The sequence below is a fragment of the Mobula hypostoma genome, chromosome 12, assembly GCF_963921235.1.
Source record: "Mobula hypostoma chromosome 12, sMobHyp1.1, whole genome shotgun sequence".
Lineage (NCBI taxonomy): Eukaryota > Metazoa > Chordata > Chondrichthyes > Myliobatiformes > Myliobatidae > Mobula > Mobula hypostoma.
The window spans coordinates 6,091,880-6,110,061 of NC_086108.1; the positions used below are offsets into that span (position 1 = coordinate 6,091,880).

General features: G+C 42.9%; 1 protein-coding gene and 1 pseudogene across 2 annotated transcripts in view; one reads left to right on the forward strand and one right to left on the reverse strand.

Annotated features, from left to right (window-relative positions):
• alkbh6 (alkB homolog 6) overlaps positions 1-14,192 on the forward strand; it is a 29,566-nt gene extending 15,374 nt beyond the window's left edge. Inside the window, exons 5-7 of one of the 2 annotated variants that reach the window (XM_063063553.1) lie at positions 1,496-1,647; positions 5,242-5,352; positions 10,693-14,192. In XM_063063553.1, the coding sequence (XP_062919623.1) occupies positions 1,496-1,647; positions 5,242-5,352; positions 10,693-10,965 (536 nt within the window). In that variant the 3' untranslated portion in view covers positions 10,966-14,192. The remainder of the gene's footprint in view (positions 1-1,495; positions 1,648-5,241; positions 5,353-10,692) is intronic. The other variant, XM_063063552.1, reaches the window with a different exon arrangement.
• A 443-nt stretch (positions 14,193-14,635) lies between these two features.
• Positions 14,636-18,182, reverse strand: part of LOC134354585 (cytochrome P450 2C20-like) — a 68,190-nt pseudogene continuing 64,643 nt past the window's right edge.

Below are 18,182 nucleotides of genomic sequence, written 5' to 3' on the forward strand. Positions count from 1 at the left end.
GAATCACTAGATTGTGGAATGGTTCCAGAAGATAGGAAAATGTCACTCCACTCTTCAAGAAAGAAGAGAGTCAGAAGAAAGGAAACTATAGGCCAATTAATCTGACCTCAGTGGTTGGGAAGATGTTGGACTCAATTGTTAAGGATGAGGTCTGAGGGTACTTGGAAGCACGTGATAAAATAGGCCATAGTCAACATGGTTTCCTCAAGGGAAAATCTTGCCTGATAAATCTGTTGGAATTCTTTGAAGAAATAACAAGCAATATAGACAAAGGAGAATCAGTTGATGTTATGTACTTGGATTTTCAGAAGGCATTTGACAAAGTGCCACACATGAGGGTGCTTAACAAGCTATGAGCCCATGGTATTACAGGAAAGAATCATGGATAAGGCAGTGGCTGATTGGCAGGAGGCAAAGAGTGGGAATGAGGGAGCCTTTTCTGGTTGGCTGGCAGTGACTAGTGGTGCTTCACAGGGGTCATAAGATAGAGGAGCAGACTTAGGATTAGGCCATTTGGCCTGTCAAGTCTGCTCCACCGTTTCATCTTGGCTGCTTCATTTCCCTCTCAGCCCCAATCTACTTTCTTCCCATATCCCTTCATGCTGTGACTAATTAAGAATCAATCTATCTCTGCTGTAAGTATATTCAATGACTTGGCCATCACCACCACCTGTGCTGACAAATTCCACAGTTTTTCCTCTCTCTGCTAAAGAAATTCCTCCTCATTTCTGTTCTAAATGGATGTCCCTTCTATTGAGGCTGTGTCCTGTGGTCTTGGACTCCCCCACCATAGGAAACATCCTCTCCACATCCACTGTATTGAGGTTTTTCAACGTTCAGTACATTTCAATTAGATCACCCCCTCATTCTTCTGAATTTGAGTGAGTACAGGCCCAGAGCCATCAAACGCTCCTCGTATGACAAGCCTTTCAATCCTGGAATCATTTTCGTGAACCTCCTTTGAACGGAAATAAGCTCTTATCAGCTGATTGATAAGTGTATAAAGGCCAAGCTTTTGGAGGACACACCATAATCAACAGCATACTGACAATGTCTCCTCGCATGTCTGAGAAGAATTCAACCCAGTCATCAACCACCCAGGCTACACATTGTACTGATTTGAACCCTCTCCAATGTCGGCACATCTTTTCTTAGATGGGGCCCCAAAATTGCTCATAATATTCTAAGTGAGGCCCCATTAGTGCCTTATAAAGCCTCAACATTACCTTCTTGCTTTTGTATTCTAGTCCTCTCAACGTGAATGCTGACGCCGCATTTGCTTTTCTCACCATCGAATCATCCTGTTAGGGTGCATTGTTATGCTTTTCCAGATTTCCCTCCCTTTACTTGCACCCTGAGTTGAATGTAATGGTCCAACAGATCCCACAGTTCCACTGGGAGTTGTTGAGATGTCAGGAGGAGGAAAATAAGCAAGTAGATTTTTAAGTTGGCACAGTTGTTGTTCTCTTCAACTAACTTTCCTAATCTCCTGCAGGTGGTTTACCTCACCCGAAGGGAATGCTCATTGAGAAGCTACCTGATTGGCTGGAGAAGTACACAAAGAGAATATCATCCATGCAGCTTTTCTCAGGGAAAGTTGCTAATCACGTTTTGGTTAATGAATACAACCCTGGTGAAGGAATCATGGTATTAACAAAATATCAATTAATTGTTTCACGAGCTTTTCATTTTAATTATCGCAGAACTGTAAATTCATATTGCTCAGATAAAGTTCAAAGTCCAAAGTAAATTTTATTACCAAAGTACATGTATGTCACCACATAGAGCCCTGAGATTCTTTCTCCTGTGGGCATACTCAGCAAATCTATAGAATAGTAACTGTAAAGAGGATCAATGAAAGATAAAGTAGAACATAGAAGACGACAAACTGTGCAACTACAAATATAAGTAAATAGCAATAAATAACAAGAACATCAGATAGTGAAATAAAGAGTCCTTAAACTGAGATCTTTGGTTATGGGAATATCTTAATGATGGGGCAAGTGAGTGTAGTTAATCCACTTTTATTCAAGAGCCAGAAGGTTGAGGAGTAGTAACTATTCTTGAACCTGATGGTGTGAGTCCTGAGGTGCTTGTACCTTCTACCTGATGGCAGCTGCGGGAAAAGAACAAGCATGGGTGGTGAGGATTTCTGATGATGGATGCTGTTTCGCTATGACAGCATTTCACGTAGAGGGCTTTACCTGTGATATACTGGGCTTAATCCACTACCAAACAGTTCAGGAATATAAAGCAGAAGTGGAGAGGGTGAGCACTTTCAAGTTCCCGGGTGTCAACATCTCTGAGGATCTATCCTGGGCCCAACATATCGATGCAGTTACAAATAAAGCATGATAGCGGCTTTATTGAGGAGATTTGGTATGTCACCAAAGACATACACAAATTTCTGCAGATGTGCAGTGGAGAGCTCCACCATGGCTCCACCATGGGAGGCCAGTTTCCTCTGCACTTCCTGGTCTCTCGTTTGTATCACTCGTATTCACTAGTTCATTCTCTGTTTCATTTTTATGTATCCTCTTCACAATCTTCCCCTTCAATGTACGTGTGAGAAATAAAGATAATCTCGATTGTTTAGTTATGGTTAAATTGGAGGTTGACAGGTTATTGATTAGTCAGGGCGTGAAAAGTTACAGGAGAAAGCAGGATAAAGTGGTTGAGAGGGATAATAAATCAGCCGTGATGTAATGTAAAGCTAACTTGATGGGCTGATTGGCCTTATTCTGCACTGATGTCAAATACTGTTTTATTTCAGCTTCCTCTCCCTTAGCTTAATTGTAGTCAATGGGATATAAAGAGGCGATGCAAATATAAATTACTACTGTATTTCTTTTACAGCACTGTCTTTCCTGTTTTCTTCTCTTTACTGCTCTTTCTCCTTTATATTCAAAGATTCATTTATTGTCAGAGTATGTATGCGGTATACAATTCTGAAATTCTTCTCCTCTGGATGGCCACGAATCAAAGTAAACCTTGGAAGTCATTCAAAGAGAAATAGCAACCCCTCCCCCCCCCCAACCGCACAACAAGCACAGCAACACAATCATTAACTCCCAAAGCCCCCTTCACTGCACAATATGTCAGAAGTATACTGGACCCCAAATATCCCTCTTCCCGCATGAAAAGATAAACAAAATCTCAACAAGGACATTTTGCCTTAAATCCCTTCTCCCTGCACATAAAGAAACCAAGAAAGAACAGGCAGAAACATGGAGTATAAAACTCTGTAAGACTGAAAAAAGTCCATAGGCCAAACTCATATCTATATCCATATCAATAAACGCAAAAAGCCTCAGTGACCTCCTCTGGGCACAGCGACAGTGATATATTTTACCACAGCCACCCCTTTCTCCTACTCACTACTATCTTCTGGGTTAGTGCTGAGTGGTGTTTGTCCATTGATGACTGGAGATCTGTATGAGAGAGTTCTATAAACTGGGAAAGCTGTTGCACTGGGGCAGTTCTACTCTCAACTTTGGAAGTCGGGGTCCAGTGGCATGAACAAGTGTCACAAACTGGGGTCTTCCTTGGTTGCAGTGGATGACCATGATGTCTTCTGTGCCTTGTCATGCCTTTTGCTCTGCACAGACCATTACAGAATGGCCTTCCTGGTTGTTGGACCTCACTGTAGATCTCATCCACCCAGTCCACTTGAGCTGTCTTCACATGCGAGGACAGGCACATCCCTATTCCATCGGGGTATGAGTTCCGCCGGCTACCCTAACCTGCTTTAGCCCGTCTGTTGAAGGGGTGTACCAGGTGCAGCCGCTGTCGCATGCAAACAGCTACTTGGAGCCACAGGTGAGAGCAGAGTGTGCGGTGGGGACCACAAGTGAGTGAGCTGCCCCAGATTGGACAGGGTAAGCCCCTTCACCAGAGGTGCTATCCATCCCTGGCTATCCATACAACCCAGTAGTGAAAAGGCTCCACCAAAATGAAGCAATATTAAATGCTCAAATACGAGCTGAGTTTCACCTTAGTTATATCACTTGTAAGTGCCGTGGCATGGTTTTCTAATAAGCAGTTTCTATTACAGGAATATATATATATAATGTATATTTTTTTTATATCTAAATTCATGTAAAATTGAAGAGGGAAGATTATTGTTATTTGTTAAATGTATATTGAGACATACAGTGAAATATGTTTATGTCGATGACCAACATAGTCCAAATATGTGCTGGAGGCAGCCCACAAGTGTCGCCATGCTTCTGGCGCCAATATAGCACACCCACATCTTACTAACTCTAACCTGTACAGCTTTGAAATGTGGGAGGAAACCCACGTGGTCAACGTACAAACTCCATGTGCTGGGTGGCGATGACATTACATGCCCCCTGTTGTAACTATGAACAAAGTCACTGGAAAAGACACTGAAGCTTGTGGATATGGAAGCCTTTATTCTCGCAAACCGAGTATGCAGGCATCATATTTGAGAAGCTCATGAAAGAAGAGCAACACTCACAACACGCTGGAGGAACTCAGCAGGTTGGGCAGTATCCGTGGAAAAGATCGGTCGACGTTTCGGGCCGGAACCCTTCGACAGGTTCCGGCCCGAAACGTCGACCGATCTTTTCCACAGATGCTGCCCAACCTGCTGAGTTCCTCCAGCGTGTTGTGAGTGTTGCTTTGACCTCAGCATCTGCAGATTATTTTGTGTTCATGAAAGAAGAGACCTCTTCGACTCAATATTACATGGCATTTTTATATGCTAAAGAACAAAGGTAACAGCAGTTCTATAGTTACAATGTGTCTACAATGCTTCCTTTCAATTACATACAGTTTTCAAACACCTTCGACCCTCACTCCAGACACCCAAAATGACTTTAGGCTGCATTCATGTAGATGCAGGCACCTGAGGTCCAAGTGGAATGTTCCTTTGTTTGTGATTGAGCCCAACCTGAAGCTCCAGGAAGCCCATTATTCTGAGCTGTTTTAAATTCAATCTGCAATCCACATTCAAATCTGAAAATTGGTTGCTAGTGAAATTAATATTTGCTATATACCCTAACAGCAGAATACACCCTAACACCCACAACTCACTAACCCTAACCTGGACGTCATTGAAATGTAGGAGGAAACCCATGTGGTCAACGTAGAAACTCCTTACAGACAGCAGCAGGAATTGCTGGCGCTGTGAAGCATTACGCTAACTGTGCCAAATAGCCTAGATTTTATTACTGAGTTGTTGTGTGAAATCAGTTTTTGTTTTTGTCCTTGTAGCCTCACGAGGATGGGCCTCTGTACTTTCCAACTGTGACCACTATAAGCCTTGGCTCTCAAACCCTACTAGATTTCTATCATCCCATTACAAGAGAGAATGAAAAGGGAGAGGTTAGTATCATTTATCTTCATCATTACTTTTTGCTATGTCATGGTTATATGATGGAAAGGTTCTGAATATTTCACCTCACCTGAATTTGACAGTGTCAAGATTATAGAACAGTACATCACCGGAACAGGCCATTCAGCCCACAGTGTTGTACCAAACCAACTAAAAAGCAAATCAAAAACACCTGAACACTAATCCCTACAACCTACACAATGTCCATGTCGCTCCATCTTTCTCACTCCATGTGCCTATTTAAACCTCTCTTAAAAGACTCAAATGTATTTGCCTCCACCACCATACCAGGTAGCTCATTCCAGGCATCCACCACTCTCTGAGTAAAAAACTTAACCCTCACATTTTCCTTGAACCTGCCAGCCTCTCTCTCCTTCAATGCATGTCCTCTAGTACTAGGTATTTCAATCCTGGGAAATAGATACCCTCTGTCCACTCTATCTATGCCTCTCATAATTCTATAAACCTTGATCAGATCTCCCCTCAGCCCCCAATGCTCCAGAGAAATACAACCCAAGTTTACCCAGCCTGTCATGATAGCACATGCCCTCTAAATCAGGCAGCACTCTCTCCAAAGCTTCAACATCTTTCCTATAGTGGGGTGACCAGAACTGTAAGCAATACACCAGAAGTGTCCTAACCAGTTATAAAGTTGCATTTACCATTTCAAGCCCTGTAAATGTTTTTCTCAATGTTCAGAGAGATGAGTTCCTGGACTACTTCACCACCTTAGTTTTTAATTCCACCCAAACTGATTTTACTTGTTTTCTGATGCAAAATCCTTCTGTACTAACCTATGTCTCTGAGAAACAGTGTGTATTGAATCAGATGGATACCTAGACTCTGTGTAGTGAATTGAATTGACTTTATTACTTACATCCTTCATATACATGAGGAGTAAAACTCTCCATCTAAATGTGCAATGTGCAATTTATAGTAATTTATAATAAATAGTATGTACAATAGGACAGCCAATATAACATAGAAATACAGTGGTGTCAGCATGAATTAATCAGTCTGATGGCCTGGTGGAAGAAGCTGTCCGGGAGCCTGCTGGTCCTAGATTTTATGCTGTGGTACCGTTTCCTGAATGGTAGCAGCTGGAACAGTTTGTGGTTGGGGTGACTCAGGTCCCCAGTGATCCTTCGGGCCCTTTTTATACACCGCTCTCTGTAAATGTCCTAAATAGTGGGAAGTTCACATCTACAGATGTTCTGGGCTGTCTGCACCACTCTCTGCGGAGTTCTGCGATTGAGGGAAGTATAGTTCCCATACCAGGCAGTGATGCAGCCAGTCAAGATGCTCCCAATTGTGCCCCTATAGAAAGTTATTAGGATTTGGGGGCCCATACCAAACTTCTTCAACAGTCTGAGGTGAAAGAGGCGCTGTTGTGCCCTTTTCACCACACAGCCGATATGTACAGACCACATGAGATCGTGAGATCCTTGGTGTTCTTTATGCTGAGGAATTTAAAGCTGTTCGTCCTCTCAACCCCAGATCCATTGATGTCAATAGGGGCTAACCTATCTCCATTCCTCCTGTAGTCCACAACCAGCTCCTTTGTTTTTGTGATGTTGAGGGAGAGGTTGTTTTTTTGACACCACTGTGTCAGGATAATGACTTCTCTGTAGGCTGCCTCATTATTATTTGAGATTAGTCCAATCAGTGTAGTGTTGTCAGCAAATTTAATTAGCAGATTGGAGCTGTGGGTGGTGATACAGTCATGGGTATACAGCAAGTAAAAGATGGGGCTTAGTACACAGTCCTGAGGGGCACCTGTGTTGAGGGTCAGAGGTGAGGGAGTCCACTCTTACCACCTGCCAGCAATCTTACAGGAAATCCAGGATCCAGCTACACAAGGCAGGGTGAAGGCCAAGGTCTCTCAGCTTCTTCTCAAGCCTGGAGGAAATTACGGTATTGTAGTCCAAGAACAGCATTCTCATATAAGCATCCTTCTTCTCCAGATGTGAAAGGATGGTGTGTAGAGCTGTGGGCACTAGTTTGGTGCCACTTTCAACAGTGCAAATTACACCATGAGTTCACTTTACCCATAAAGTTTTCAGGCACATCCTATTCTTGTCAGCATCAAACAGTGCCCCAACTAACCCTAGAAATCCCAGATAGCGTAGTAATCAGCGCAACGCTATTAGAGCTCATGGTGTCCGAGTTCGGGGTTCATTTCCGAGACCCTCTGTCAGAAGTTCTATGTCTTTTCCATGAGCGCATGGGACAGCACTGTAGCGTGGTAGATGGGTTGGTTGGTTAGTTGGTTGGCAGCCAGGTAGGTAGGTATGTAGGAAGAAGCTAAGTGGTGCAGCTTGTTGGGCCTGTTCTGCACTGTACTCTACCTCTAAATCAGGGATTCCCAACCCCTTTTATGCCATTAAGCAAGGGGTCAGTGGACCCCAGGTTGGGAACCCTTGATCCAAATAAATAAACAAATACACAGCAGAGCTTTGCCTGATGCAGGAAAAGCTCTGCTGTGTATTTGTTTATTTATTTGGATCAAGGGTTGATGAGTGTTGGTTAATGATGCATCGTTAAGTACAACAAAGCAAAAATTGGGAAGATAGAGGATTGGGAAGTTTTTAAAGACCTACAAAGAGCAACTAAAATATCATAAGAAGGGAAAAGATAAAATATGAAAGCAAATAATATCAAACTGCATAGTAAAAGTTTTTAAGTATGTTAACAATAAAAGAGATGAGAGTGGATATAGGACTGCTAGAAAATAAGGCAGGAGAAATAATAACAGGGGACAAGGAGATGGCTGATGAACTAAATGAGTATTTTCAATCAGTCTTTACTGGGTGACACTAGCAGTATGCCTGATGTTGTAGTGTGTGAAGGAAGGGAAGTGGGTGCAGTTCCTGTTACAAGAGAGAAGGTGCTCAAAAAGCTGAAGGACCTAAACGTACATAAGTCACCCAGACCAGAGGAACTGCACCCTAGGGTTCCGAAAGAGGTAGCGGTAGAGATTGTGGCATTAGAAATGATCTTTCAAAAATCAATGGACTCTGGTATGGTGCCAGAGGACTGGAAAATTGCAAATGTTACTCTACTCTTTAAGAAAGGAGGAAGGCAGCAGAAAGGAAATTATAGACCAGTTGGCCTGACCTGAGTGGCTGGGAAAATGTTGCAATCAATTGTTAAGGATGAGGTGATGACACTTGGTGACACAGGACAAGATAGTAAAAAGTCAGCATGGTTTCCTTCAGAGAAAACCCTGCCTGACAATCCTGTTGGAATTCTTTGAGGAAATTACAGGTAGGATAGATGAAGAGGATACAGTGGATGTTGTATATTTGGACTTTCAGAAGGCCTTTGACAAGGTGCCACACATGAGGCTGCTTACCAAGTTAAAAGCCTATAGTAGTACAGGAAAGTTAATAACATGGTTAGAACATTGGCTGACTGGTAGGAGGCAGCAAATGGGAATAAAAGGATCCTTTTCTGGTTGGCTGCCAGAGACTTGGATGTGGGAATAGATGGCCTTGTTGCCAAGTTTGCAGATGATACGAAGATTGGTGGAGGGGCATTTAGTGTTGAGGAAACAGGTAGGATGCAGAAGGACTTAAACAGGTTAGGAGAATGGGCAAGAAAGTGCCAGATGAAATACAATGTCGGAAAATGCATGGTCATGGGCTTTGGTAGTAGAAATAAATGTGCGGTCTATTTTCTAAATGGGGAGAAAATCTAAACATCTGAGATGCAGAGGGACTTGGGAGACTTTGTGCAGAACACCCTGAAGGTTAACTTGCAGGTTGAGTCGGTGGTGAGGAAGGCAAATGCTATCTTAACATTCATTTCAAGAGGTCTAGAATACCAGAGCAAGGATGTGATGCTGAGGCTTTATAAGGCACTGGTGAGGCCTGACCTTGAGTATTGTGAACAGTTTTGGGCCCTTATCTTAGAAAAGATGTGCTGGCCTTGGAGAGGGTCCAGAGGAGGTTCACAAGGATGATTCCTGGAATGAAAGGGTTATCAATATGAGGAACATTTGAAGGCTCAGCATCTGTACTTGCTGGAATTCAGAAGCACGAGGGGGGATTGCATTGAAACCTTTGGAATATTGAAAGGCCTAGACAGAGTAGATGTGGAAAGGATGTTTCCCATGATGGGAGAGGCTAAGACAAGAGGGCACAACCTCAGGTTAGAGAACCTGCCCTTTCAAAAGAGAGATGCGGAGAAATTTATTTAGCCAAAGGGTGGTGAATTTGTGGAATTTGTTGCCACATGAAGCTGTGGAGGCCAGGTCGTTGGGTGTATTTAAGGCAGGGATTGATAGGTTTTTGATTGGACATGCCATCAAAGGTTATGGGGTGAAGGCCAGAAAGTGGGGTTGAAAAGGAGATTAAAAAAGAATCACCCATGATTGAATGGTGGAGTAGACTTGATGGGCCAGACAGCCTAATTCTGCTCCTATGACTTATGGTTGTAAATGCATCACTGGAGGTACTGGGTAGAATCCTTTCCCTCTTCACTGCCGTGGTAACTGTTAAGTTGTGCTACAAAAGTACAAATAGAATAGCATCAAAAATTGAGGCAGCGTGTTAGTGTAATGCTATTAGAGCTTCAGACACCCAACTGCTGACTGCCAGGAGTTTGTATGTCCTTCCTGTGACTATGTGGATTTCCTCTGGGTGCTCCGGTTTCCTCTCCCAGTCCAAAGATAAACAGGTTAGTAGGTTGGTTGGACACATGGGTGTGTAATTGGGATCACTGGGCGGGAAGGGCCTGTTACCGTGCTGTATCTCTACATAAATTACTATAATCAATCTAGCCCTTAATTGTCAATTTCATATAAAGATTTATATTGTACAAACGTGGACAGTTCTAAAATTTGATCCTGTTATAATTACTATTCTATAGATTTGCTGAGTATGCCCACAGGAAAATGAATCTCCAGGTTGTATGTGGTGACAAATACGTACTTTGATAATAAAATTTACTTTGAACTTTTAACAATCTAGTTAGTGTACCTATAACATCCCCATTAGTGTAACTAAGCAATCTTAGCGGTCAATAAAAGTATAATATGCTGTGGCTCACCCCTGGCTCTAACTAGACTAAAACTGACTACAACAAAGGGTGAATATGTAACAATACTCTTTGCTTTTCTGTACCCATAACCCAACCCAGATGACAAATTACCGTAATAAACATGCAACACAAAATACAGACGGAAAATAGATTCATGGCTCCTACAGTAAAGTTGAGGTATAAGGTGGCAGTGATGTTCAATAATCTATTTCTTACGTAGTACTTGGGGAAATAAATGTGTTAGTTTTGAACTGGATTTTAAATAATTCATGCCCCACCTTTTCCAGATTGCTTTGCCTCAAACCGAAGAGAATCGCTACTTTTTATCTCTGCTACTTGAGCCACGTAGCCTCCTGGTGCTGAAAGATAGCATGTACTTGAAGTATCTACATGGAATCAGACCCGTGTCAGAGGACATTATCACAGACAAGGTGGCAAACTTGACGTCTTGCAACTCAAAACTTGGAGCTGTTTTAACGAGGACTACAAGAGTGTCTCTGACTATTCGTCATGTGCCAAAAGTTTTAAAAACTACCATATTATTGGGGAAGAAAAAATAAGAGAGGATTTTCTTTAAAATAAGTTGAGGCCCCCGCCCCCCACAGGACACCTCCTCCCTCAATATCACCTCCCTGAGTAAAAAGGCACAGCTGTACCTTCAGTTCCTGAGGAGACTGAGGCAAGTGAGGCTCCCTACCTACCCACACCCATCTTGACTACATTTAAAGGAGCACTATTGAGAGTGTCCGACAAGTTGCATCTTTATCTGGTATGGGAGCAGCCAAGCATTGGATCAGAAGTCTTGACAAAGTCAAAGTCAAATTTATTTATATAGCACATTTAAAAACAACCCACATTGACCAAAGTGCTGTACAGATCAGAGCAACAACCAACAAGGCAAATGGCTTATAGGCACCAAAGAAACAACACAAGGGCCTAGGCACATGGTCCTGAAGGAACATTGTTTCATTTTTACTGTGCACTGTACTGGCAGTTATGGTTGAAATGACAATAAAAGCGACTTGACTTGAAAATCAGCCACATCAGGAGGATTCAAACGCTAGTGAATAGAAGTAAGTTTTGAGCCCGGATTTAAAAGAGTCGATGGTGGGGGCAGATCTGATAGGGAGGGGAATGCTGTTCCACAGTCTAGGAGCTACAACAGCAGAAGTGCGGTCACCCCTGAGCTTAAGTTTAGATTGTGGGACAGCCAGGAGCCCCAAGTCAGCTGACCTGAGGGACCTGGAAGTAGAATAAGGGACTGTTAGAGTGACCAAGAAGATCACAGGGATCGCCAATGATCTAATGGGGTCGTTTTTCAGGAGTGCTGCATACACAGGGCACTTAGTGTTATCAAGGATCCCACCCATCCATCCAGCATCCTCTGACATTCTACATCAGGTAGGAGACGCCGATACATAAAGACAAGAATGGTCAGTATGGGAAACAGCTTCTTCCTGCAGGCCGTTAGGCTTCTGAACTCCCTGCCGCATCACATTCGAAAAGTCTCTAGATCATATGTACTGTACCCTGCAATACTTAATTTATGCACTTTGTTTATTATTATGTAATTCATTTGTGGATTTAATGCTTACTTTCCTAAGTTATTGTGTGTCATGAGTACTACTGTGCTTTACACCCTGGTCTGGAGAAATGTCTTGTTCTGTGGTATACATGTATACAGTTAAATAACAAAAAACTTGATTTGACAAGAATGGTGATAGCAAAACAAGCCCTTTCTTCATACTCCACACACCCCAGGACAGGCCTCCACTTTCTCACTCCCAAATAAGGGACAAAAATAGCAGTCAAATACGGGACACTTGTGTTTACCCCGAGAAAAGCTACCATGACCATGAAGCCTTGCTGGGGCACCTGCGTGCGCATGTGTGTATGTGCCGATTTTTTTCTACGAATGGGTTTTGGCTTAATCTTCCCTATTCTGTTAAGTGAAACTACACTGTACATACATTATTCCTACTTTATATAGGCTGTGTATTTATCGTATCAGTCTTGCTTTTACTATATGTTAGTGTTATTTTGGGTTTTATGTGCTATTTGATATGATTTAGTAGGTTATTTTTGAGTCTGGGGACGCTCAATAATTTTTCCCATATAAATTAATGGTAATTGCTTCTTCGCTTTACGCCATTTCGGCTTATGAACGGTTTCATAGGAATGCTCCACCTTAGCGGGGAAAATACGGGACAAGGACAGTCCTGTATGGGACAAACCAATTTAGCCCAATATACAGGATGCCCCAGCTAATACAGGACAGTTGGCAGCCCTATCACGTTTCTGGGCCTTTGGATTCCAGTGGACTCTAACTATCAGACATCGGATCTTTGACTTCCCCAGCAATCTTGCAAAGACTCACAGACCCAAGGCTTCAGCCATCGGGCCTCAACTTTCGGACTTTCAATCTACCCTGGACTCGCCAATGATATTGAAATGAAGACCCCAAATTCTGGGCCTTAAACTCAGGTCTCACCGACTTGCGTACCTGGGAGGCCATCGGCCCTCGTGCCTCCTGTCCGCACAGAACTGCAATCCCAGAAAATGCTGCCGATTCATTCTCATTTACCTTAGGGTGGGGGCCACCAGCCTTTGTCCTCGCTGGTCTGCCAGACCAACATTCAACCTCAGGAACTATGTACGTAAATTCCACACATTTATTTATTTAGCGATACAGCTCAGTAATAGGCGCTTCCAGCCCAACAAGGCCGTGCCACCCAACTACACACACGAGACCAATTAACCTACTAACCCATGTATCTAGAATGTGGGAGGAAACCCACACAGCCATGGGGAGAAGGTACAAACTGCTTGCAGTGACCCCAGGTTGCATTACTGATGATCTGCCCCAGTGCACACCCGGTTCATTAAGCCAAGGGGTGTCGGACATGTTCAAGAAAGGCGTGGCCCAGATTAAAGTGGCTCCGCTACCCTATCCGCCACAGACCCACATACCTCACCACACTAAACTCTATAACTTTATCTCTCCCAGCCACACATATACATCCACCAGCCCTACCCTCAAACCTAATGCTCAGGTCCAAGGGGGCACACACCACCACTAATCCTAGGTGCACCCCATTTAACCGTGGCCACACCCCTACAAACCCAATGACATGCAAGGAGGAGGAAGATCCAATAAAGGCAAGTGTTGGACCTGGTTAATGAAGGCGTGGGCCAGATGAAAATGGTAGGGTTGTGTGACACTGAATCGCGCGTGACAAGATCAAGCACAAGAGGGATGATTCTCCCACTGCCCGCATACTCTCAACCCTGACTGGTCAAACAAAATTGTTTTGGAAACAGCAATGAAGAATCCCTCTGCATGTGAGTGTGACGGAATACCAGACTCTCCTCCAGGGCTTTCGTGACTGACACTAGTGGAAACCAGAGGAAGCTACTGAAAAAATGTAGGAAGCCCCAAACACCATCAGAGATGGAGGACCTTCATTGCTGCTCTAAATGCTGCTGGTGTAATGGGCAATAAGTAACAAGTAATGTTACTGTGTACAATAGGCTGTCCTGAAATACATAGCAACTACTCTGCCATGGTTTAATAAATTACTGACTGTAATATAAATGAATGCTTGTGGTCATGAATATTGAAAAATTAGGTTTTATTTACTGTAATTAGTAATACATGTTACCACTTTATTAAAATCTGACACTTGTTTTCCATGACCATGTCTGAGATGCCAAAGTGTTGGGATGGACAGTAGTTTTGATGAACTGTCGATCATAGTCTCTGCATGATTTGCTGTTGTTTGCATGGTGGGTGGTGTGGGGGGAAGAGGAGGGTCGATGATTTTGCCGCTGCTTGTTAGAGGGAGGGAGGCTTTGGGGTTCTAAAGTTTTCTGTCAATCATTCTTTGCATTTTTCTGTTTTGTGAATGTCTGTGAAGAGTAAAAATTTCAGGATGTATACTGTATACACTCTGATATTAAATTGAACCATTGAACCATAACTCTTTTAAACATGAATGGATTTCCAGCTTAGACAGAACAACCGCCCATCTCTCTGTTGACATGGGAACATCTGATGTTTTTCTGTGTGACCAAATAGGGAAGTATCATCATTTTAAGTGATAAGTGTGCTTAAAGAATATTTAATAAAAAAAATTACGATGGTAAATTCAATATACAAACAAGAAACAACATGTTGATTACAATGTGAGATTTTAATAATCACACAGTGGTTTGAACATATCCTGTGGTTCCTGAATAACTGACAGAAGATATAAAATTTTTTAATATAATATAGATTCCCCAAATCAGGGCCACATCAGCAGATTAAAGATTCGATTTTTTTGCCACATTTACATCGAAGCATAGTGAAATATGTCTTTTGCCTCAATGACCATAGCAGTCAGTGGATGAGCTAACACCCACACCTCACGAACCCTAACCTGTATGTCTTTGGTTTGTGGGAGGAAACCCATGTGACTACAGGGAAAATGTCCAAACTCCCTGCAGACAGCGGTGGGAAATGAAGCAGGTCACTGGTGCAGTAATAGCATTATGCTGTTGTGCTACACATTAATGATCCTGAGGATGTCAACCTCTGATTACTGACCAGAGCCATTTCAACACTCAGTCTGGGATTGCTGACTCTGGGATACTGTTGTGTGTGCTGCTTTACTGGCTGTGTCGCCTAGTGAACTGATGTGTTTTGAAGCTGGACATCAGATGATGTCAGGGCATTGATAGAACAATCAACAATCTTGTAAAGAAAGTTTTTGGCACATTGGCCTTCATAAATCAATGTATTGGGTACAAGAGATGGGATGTTATGTTGAAGCTGTAGAAGATGGGGAAGCCTAATTTGGAGTAATGTGTGCAGTTTTGGTTACCTACCTACAGATAAGATGTAACTGAATTTAAAAGAGTACAGAGAAGATTTACAAGGATGTTGCCAGATCTGGAGGACCTAAGATACAAGGAAAGATTGAACAGGTTAGGGCTGTATTCCTTAGAATGTAAACGTTTGAGAGAGATGTACAAAATTTTGAGAAATATACAATGGCTTTTTCCACTGAGGTTGGGTAGGACTACAACCAGAGGTCAATGGGTTAAAGGTGAAAAGTGAAAAGCTGAAGGGGAATGAGGGGAAACTTCTTCACTCGGAGGTCTATGAGAGGCCTGGAATTAGTTGCCAGCACAAGTGGTGCATGTGAGCTGGATTTCAACGTTTGGATATGTCCATGGATGGTAGGGATATGGAGGGGTATGGTTTTGGTGCAGATGGATGGGAGTAGGCAGATTAAATGGTTTTGGCATGGACTAGATGGGTTGAAAGGCCTGTTTCTGTGCTATACTTCTATATAAATCTAATCTCCATTATTGTTTCATCCTCCTGATGGGAACCTGAGACAAGCTGACACTCTCTGAGACACAGGTCTCCAGGCTCTCCCATTTTCAACTTCCTGCACGATCTGAAGAGAACTGCGATATCTGAGCAGTGTATCTCTGGTTCAGCAGACAAGTTTGCACCTTTAACAATTCTTCTGCTGGCGAATGATCTGTGCATACACTGCATCACTGCACACACAGATGAGCCATCTTGTGCCGGGGGAGTGTGGGGGTGCATCCCTATTCATGTGCAGAACAGGTATCTACTGCCATGTCACAGTCCCTTTGCTCCTGGAGGACCACAATTTGCTCATGGGAGCATCCCTGTCCACCAAGAGCAGCAAATGCGCTTCTGCTCAATGATTCCTAACAACATCTAGCTACTACTGTGTGACCAAGGTCAGAGATCTAGTTTGACCAACAGAGACAGGAGGACAGTGGTCTCCACAGGAGCTGTTACCATACATGAGAGTGCGCACACAATGTCCAGAGTGAAGGGGGTGAGCAGGGCTCCACAGACTCTCCATAGGGTGCAGCAAGATACACTCTTCCACCCTCCTTTCTATCTCCTGAATTCTATCAACTGGCCTGATGGAGATCTCACCAACTCAGTATGCTTCGCCAATCAGTTTCTGCAAGAAAACATCTCAAGTGGCCCTCAGCTGAAGCTCTGTTGTAATGTGTGTGATACGCACCGCAAGCCCATCAAATGTGCAAAGGTCTCGATAGTGAATGTCATGAGGATGTTTCCTATGGTGGGGAAGTTTAAGACTAGAGGGTACAGCCTCAGAATAGTAGGACATCTGAAAGAATGGAAATGAGGTGGAATTTCTTCAAACAGTGGTGAATCTGTGAAATTCGTGGAGGCCAAGTCATTAGGTATACAGTATTTAAGGTAGAGATGGATAGATTCTGGATTAGTCAAGGCATGAGGGGTATGGGGAGGAGATAGGAGCTGAGAAGGAAATGGATCAGCCATGTTGAAATGGTGCAGACTTAACAGGCCAAGAGGCCTAATTCTACTCCTATATCTTATGGTCTATTTCACCACCACCCAGGTTCCCAAACTTAGCTGACTATCCTGTCTCCACTTCCACACATATTCTCTGGCTTCAAGCACCCAGATATTCAGCTGAGCTCCAAACCAAATGGTCTTCTGAAGATGGGAGTCAAACCTCTTCAGTATTAGAGCTTCACTCACTAGGTATATGACAAAGAATCCCACTCTTATCTGAAGTAATGACAACTTGACTTCCAGCTGCAGAGGCATCAGAGGAATTGAACCAAAGGGTTAAAAAATGTGAATTATGCTTCCAGTAGTAATATAGGACTGCCTATGGACTCCAGCTCTGGATTTTTGAGGGAGGGGGTGTTTGCTCACAAAGGCTTCCCCATGAGTGGGTATAGCTGCAGGGCAGCAGGGGTTTGAGGTTAAGTGTTTTTCTTCTCCCAGATGAGTTGCCAACCACAACTGATGAGCCCCATCTGCCCAAAATGTTTGTATATTTTTGTTGCGTATATTTACAATTAATAATGACTGTTAAACATGTAGTAATTGTGGATAATAATAAACATGAGAGATTCTGTAAATGCTCGAAATCCAAAGCAATACATAGAACATGCTGGAGGAGCTCAGCATGTCACATAGCAGATATGGAAATGAATAAACAGCCATCATTTCAGAAGAGGGAAGACAGTAGAATGAGTAGTTGGAGGGGAAGGAGGAGAGGTAGAAAGTGATAGGTGAAGTCAGGTGGGTAGAAAAGATAAAGGGCCGGGAGAGGAAGGAATCTGATAGGAGAAGAGAGTGGACAATGGGAGAAAAGGAAGGTTGAAAGCTACCCAGATGGAAAATAAGCTGCTTCTCCACCCTGAGGGTTGTCTCACCTTGACATGAAGTGGCCGTGGACTGACATGTTGGACTACAGTGAGAATGAGTAAATGGGAAATAACCACATTTAGAGATGTTGAAGATATACAAGGAACTAAATAAGTTTTTAACATCACCTACTAAAATTCAAGAGGCTCCAGGTGATTTAGCGAGGGACAGCATAATATTTGTACTCATGGGGTACAGACAGAAGTCCACTTGAATCTGGTGAGGTGTTGATGTCCTTGCGATCGATGACAGCTTTGAAGACAAAGTTCCGCAGGAGAGTGGTCAAAAAAGGAAAAGTTCCATGCGAGCCAAAGATTCTCCTAGGCACATTCTTTTGCCTGCAAAAATACAGCGATGTTCTTGAAGAAAAATCTGTAAAAAGTTGTTTACAGCACTCTGCACTTAATTACTTAAAATATACTTCAATAAAAATAGAGACTTTTTTCCTGTTCCTTTGGTTCTTTTTGGTAAGATTTGAGATAGATAATAAATATAGCCGTGACAAAATTATCTAATGAATAAAGTTTTTAAAAT